General features: G+C 47.9%; 1 protein-coding gene across 1 annotated transcript; it reads left to right on the top strand.

The window, feature by feature from the left end:
- Nucleotides 1–508: 508 nt before the first annotated feature.
- On the top strand, nt 509–3,442 carry ATP5G1 (ATP synthase, H+ transporting, mitochondrial Fo complex, subunit C1 (subunit 9)). Its single transcript, XM_006832497.1, has 5 exons — nt 509–531; nt 1,026–1,073; nt 2,120–2,197; nt 2,692–2,870; nt 3,227–3,442. Exons 2-5 carry the CDS (start codon nt 1,035–1,037, stop codon nt 3,339–3,341), a joined length of 411 nt encoding a protein of 136 aa, XP_006832560.1. The 5' UTR covers nt 509–531; nt 1,026–1,034; the 3' UTR covers nt 3,342–3,442.
- Nucleotides 3,443–5,318: the final 1,876 nt, after the last annotated feature.

Genomic DNA, 5,318 nt, shown 5'->3' with positions numbered 1-5,318 from the left:
GGTAGAGGGGAGAGGGTCTTCCACCAGACCACAAATCCCAACTTGCAATGCATCTCAAAGCCGGAGCTCCCTAATGAAAGATCAGGTCCTAGGTCATGTGTCTGTCTGCGTAATGCCTCCGGTCATCTCTCCCACGCCTTTTTCTTCAGAGTCCACCTTGGTCGCCATTTTGTGCGGGAGGTTATAGAACCTGTGTGTTCCTAGCGACTCTATGGTCGAGCACATTAGGGATTGACCAATCATAAACCAAATTTCGGAGCAAGGTCCGCCTTTACCCGCATGGAGGCGGGAATTGCCACGAAGCTCCTGTGAAGAGAAAGGATAAAGCGTCGTAAAACCAATAAGAAAGGAGGAGTCAATGATCTCAACCAATAGGGTTGCGGGGGGGGTTGTGGCCAATGAGAGTGGAAGGACACGTGGGTAGGGGAGCTGAGTGCTGGGACCCAGAGCTGTAACTGAGAGGTGAGTCAGTCACCTTGAGCGGGGCGAGCGCCGTGTTCCAGCAGGGGCAGCAGGACAGTGGGAGTGCAGGTGACTTGGGGCCAGGAGCCAGCGACCGGCAGGATTGTGGGCTGGGCTATGCGAAGGGGCATTTGCCTCCGGGGTCGAGAGAGGGGGTGAGGGTCTGGCCTTACCAAGTCATGTTAATTACCAACGGTAATGAGCGATTGACTGTCTGGCTTGGGGCGAACTGGGGACTGCTGTGTAAAATGAGGAGGGCCTTGCATGGCACTTGTCCTGTGTTTGCCTTTAGCCGTCCTCTTTCGCAACGTTTTCCTCTTGAGATTTGGGCCTCCTTCCGCTCTCGGTGACCTTCCTTTGCAGACACGCGGGGCCGAAGGTGTTGGACCTGGGAGTTCGCGCTGGCCCTCTGACCTCCAGTGCCCTCCTTAGCTGGGGCACCATGCAAGGAAGAACCTGGACCGGGGAGGGCGAGCGGGGGTGGAGGGGACGACCGAAGGTCGCCACTATCACCAAACGATCAGGCAGGCTTTCAATGACACTTGCCTTCTTTCTCTCTGTAGACTGAAAATATGCAGACTACCGGGGCACTACTCATTCCTCCAGCTTTGGTAAGCTGCGGCTGCAAGGTGATCTGTAGAGTCAGGTGTGGGAGCCATCAATGGTTAATGAATGAACTGACGGGAGCTTGCCGGTCCTTATGGTTTGTTGGCGCTTTGGGGAACCTATAGAATGTGAAGTGCCGAATGCCTCTTTACTTGGGCCTGTAGAATCGAGCAGATAATTCTAAACCAACTTTGTTTAGAAGTCTGGGTGTGACCTTTACCCCAGTCTTACTTGGCTTTAACCAGGTGACCCACTAAAGCAATGTTCTCGACCTTGGCTACCATTAAAATCATCTGGGAAGTTTTAAAAAATTCTGATGCCCAGGCTGCTGCACCCTAGACCAATTACTTAGGTCTCTGAGAATGCGAGTGGAGTGGTTTTGTTGTTTTTTTTTTTTTTTTTTAGAACTCCTCAAGTAATTTCAATGTTCAGCCGAACTCCCATTACACTAAAAATCTCTCAGGAAAGCCATGTTGCAGAAGCTTCTGTTTAGGTGTATTTCAGGAGCTTCCCCAGGCTTGCTGGCCCACTCGTCTGGAGTGTGTGGTGGTGGTTATGTGCTGTGGAGTCGGTTCCGACTCATAGTGACCCTGTCTAGGGTTTCCGAGGCTTTAAATCTTTACAGGAGCAGAAAGCCTCATCTTTCTTCCGTGGGACAGCTAGTAGTTTCGAACTGCTGACCTTGAGGTTAGTAGCCCGACTTGCAACCACTATGCTACCAGAGCGCCTTATCTAGGGTGTATAGCAGTGAGTAAATTTTAGCAAAATTAGTTTTACCTTGGTTTCCTTTGGGGTGCAAAGGAATTCCATCTATCTGGTGTGTCATAAGCATGAATTCTTTTTCATTCTGGGATACTAATTAAAGCTGTGCCCATGGTGGTGAATTTTGACAGCTGTCTTCTGGTGCATGCCTATCTGGTAGAAAAAGGAATAAATTGACTTGGAATACATTGAAACTTTTTTTTTTCTTCTGATGGTAAAAGTAATTTTTGACCCAAGTTCAACTTTTGGGGCAAAGGGTTGTGTTTGATATTTCTTTCTGATTTTATAGGTCCGCTGTTGTACCAGGGGTCTAGTCAGGCCTGTGTCGGCCTCATTTCTGAGTATACCAGAAATCCCATCTAAACAGGTAAGGTTTAAGGGCCCTGTTCTGAATTTCCCCCGATGGGTACATTGAGTTGCTGGAGTCCCGGTGTGGCCCTGTGCGATAAAGCACTGGACCAGAAGGTTGGTGGTTCAGATGTACCAGCCACAGGGTAGCTATAAGTCGGGATCGACTCAATGGCACTTAACAACAACAACAAAGGCAGAAGGGTGATAAGAGAAGAGAATGTATACTGTTTTGATAGTTCCCCAAGATGAGCATATTAGGTAAGGAGCTTGCTAAAGGAGATTTCCCTAACCCATAATGTTTCCCAGCCTGTTAGAACAGGCTCTGAGACAAATTCCCAGCACACTTTGCATATAGAGTATGCTTACAGTTTGCCAGCCTTTCACAGCCCAGGTGGGTGGGCTGAGGAGGGTGGAGTCTGCTCCCTGTCCTAGTGCCTCACTATCTCCTGCTTTCACTTCCTTTCTTTCCATTGCTACTTTCCATTCTTTCCTCTCTTCCCCTCCTTCTAGCCTTCCTACAGCAGCTCCCCGCTCCAGGTGGCCAGGCGGGCGTTCCAGACCAGCGTTGTCTGCCGGGACATTGACACAGCGGCCAAGTTTATTGGTGCTGGGGCTGCCACAGTTGGGGTGGCTGGTTCAGGGGCCGGCATTGGGACAGTGTTTGGCAGCTTGATCATCGGCTATGCCAGGTAAGTTTGGGGGTGCCCTAGAGGATCCCAACTGTGAGTTCCACTTAGTTTGGGGGAAGCCTTATTAGCAGGAGGAGCTCTCTTCAGGAGCCTTCAGGTTAATTTCATTTGCCTCCTGATTTCTCCAGTAATCTCTGAATCCGAATTTAAAAGTGTCTGTGAGAATTTAAATCTGGCTCACTTAATGTGCCATGTTGATTCTCTGTTTGCCCTTCCAAATCCCCAGAAATTATGCAGGCTAGACCGTTGCCCAGTCCTAACATTCCCTATCCACCTTACCCTCCTTGCCCTCCATCCCCCAACATGACCTCATCCCCTCCCATCCCTGGGCTGGCATCCATCTTTGTCCCTGGCAGGAACCCGTCACTCAAGCAGCAGCTCTTCTCCTATGCCATTCTGGGCTTTGCCCTGTCAGAGGCCATGGGGCTCTTCTGTTTGATGGTCGCCTTCCTCATCCTCTTCGCCATGTGAGGCTCTGTAAGGGTCACCTACCTGTCCCTGCTGCTTCAACTCCACGCCATGCCCTGTGCTGGAGTGTGCTAAGCTTTACCATTAAACAACATTTCTCTAAATCCACATGCCTGCGCCTCTGTCCTTTGCCCTTGGTGGTGAGGGGTGGGGGCTTGATGAAAAGAAGGGAAGAGGGAATTGGATCAGCCTGAGGTAATTAGAAATTCCTTGGGACTGAGCAGTAACCCGCTTGGCTGTAAGAACACTCTCCTTCGAAGAGGAGCATGGGTTTGTCCCAGTATTCCTATAATGAATGCTAACTCAGGCTTCCCCCTCAGATTTAATTTCTAACGTTTCTAGGAAGCTTAATCTGCACCAAGCTCTGTACCAAGTGTTTTACATTTGATAGCTCTACAACCCTATAAATTGTAAGTACACCAATGAAACCTGTTTATAGAAGACAGATCCAAGGCTTGGGGAAGCAAAATAACTTGTCCAAGGTCACAGAGCTTTTCAGTGGCAAAATTGGGTATTCTCCCTCTGGCCAGACTAAACCTTTAACGGCTGTGTTGTCCCATCGATTTTCATTTTGGTCCCACAATTAAGGTGGCACAACAGATAGGGAAACTTGGTTCCAAAGAAGGTGCACAGCAAGTTTGAGGTGGAACTAGGTCTTCAGCTGCTTGGATTGACCCCACTTGTTATATTTTCATTATCAATCAGCCTTTCTTAGAGTGCTTATTAGATGTTGTTAATTAAAGCAGATAATATATATAGTCCCTGTTCTTGGAGAATGTATGATCTTTGCTTTTCCAAATACAAAAAAGGATGTTTTCTGAGGTGAGCCAGTAATGAATTGCCTAGAAAACTTCATGTAGCATCTTTCTTGTGGTCTCACAAGTCAAGGGTTTCTGGGGCTGTAATTCTGATGGAAGCAGGCTGCCTCATCTTTTTCCTGTGACATGGATTGGAACAACCTTCCTTGCAGTTAGCCACCTAACACTTAATTTACTGCATCACCAGGGAAGATAATGCTGAGCTGATATGTTAACTGCTGCTTCTCTGAGCCCCAATCCATGGACAGAGAATGCTTCCAAGTTGGAAGACATGGTCTGTCTGTGAGTTGGAGGTTTTAGAAGGAGTAATCATTTATAAAAGGAGCTCTGGTAGTGTAGCGGTTGCGAATTGGGCTGCTAACCTCAAGGTCGACAGTTTGAAACTACCAGCTGCTCCACAGGAGAAAGATGAGGCTTACTGCTCCCATAAAGAGTTACAGCCTTGGAAACCTGGTGCAGGGTCACTATGAGTCAGAACTGACTCCAGGGTACTTAACAACAACAACATTTATAGGAATCCTGGTGGAGCACTGTAGGTTAATGTGCTGGACTGCAAAGTCGGTTTGAACTGCAGGGTTGGTGGCTCAAGCTCACCAGCTGCTCCTGGGAAACCCTGTACAAGGTCACTGAGTTGGAACCGACAGCAGCACTTAACAATCATTTATTGGTGTCCTAGTGTGGTGCCGTGGAATCCTGGTATGGTGCTATAGGTTGAGCACTTGACCATAAGGTCCCTTTGAACTACAAGGTCGGCAGTTCAAACTCACCAGCTACTCTTGGGAAACTATACAGGGTTGCTATGAATCGGAACCAACTCAACAGTGTCGTTTTATGAAAGTCTTAACCTCACAACTTAATGCAAAACGTCTATGAAATAAGTGAAACCAAGAACATTCTTAATTCATGTTAAGAACACCTTCTAACAAAGAGGGTTTAAATATACCAAAGAATGTCCAGTTAGGATGGATTCCGTCTGTGTGCAATTAAAAGACCCGTATGCAGGTGTTTTGACTACTAAGGGGGCTGTGAGGAAGGCAAAGAAATGTAAGGTCTTTGTCCTCAGGGAACTGGAAACGTCCATGTAAGTGGAAGCAATGCCATATGTTATGTGGGTACAGATGTTATTTGCGATAGGAATTCCAAGAGGAAAAGCAAAGAGGCT

This window comes from Chrysochloris asiatica, unplaced genomic scaffold (assembly GCF_000296735.1).
Source record: "Chrysochloris asiatica unplaced genomic scaffold, ChrAsi1.0 scaffold00007, whole genome shotgun sequence".
NCBI lineage: Eukaryota > Metazoa > Chordata > Mammalia > Afrosoricida > Chrysochloridae > Chrysochloris > Chrysochloris asiatica.
The sequence above is the reverse complement of the archived record's forward strand: the minus strand, read 5'-3'. Positions and strand labels throughout refer to the sequence as shown.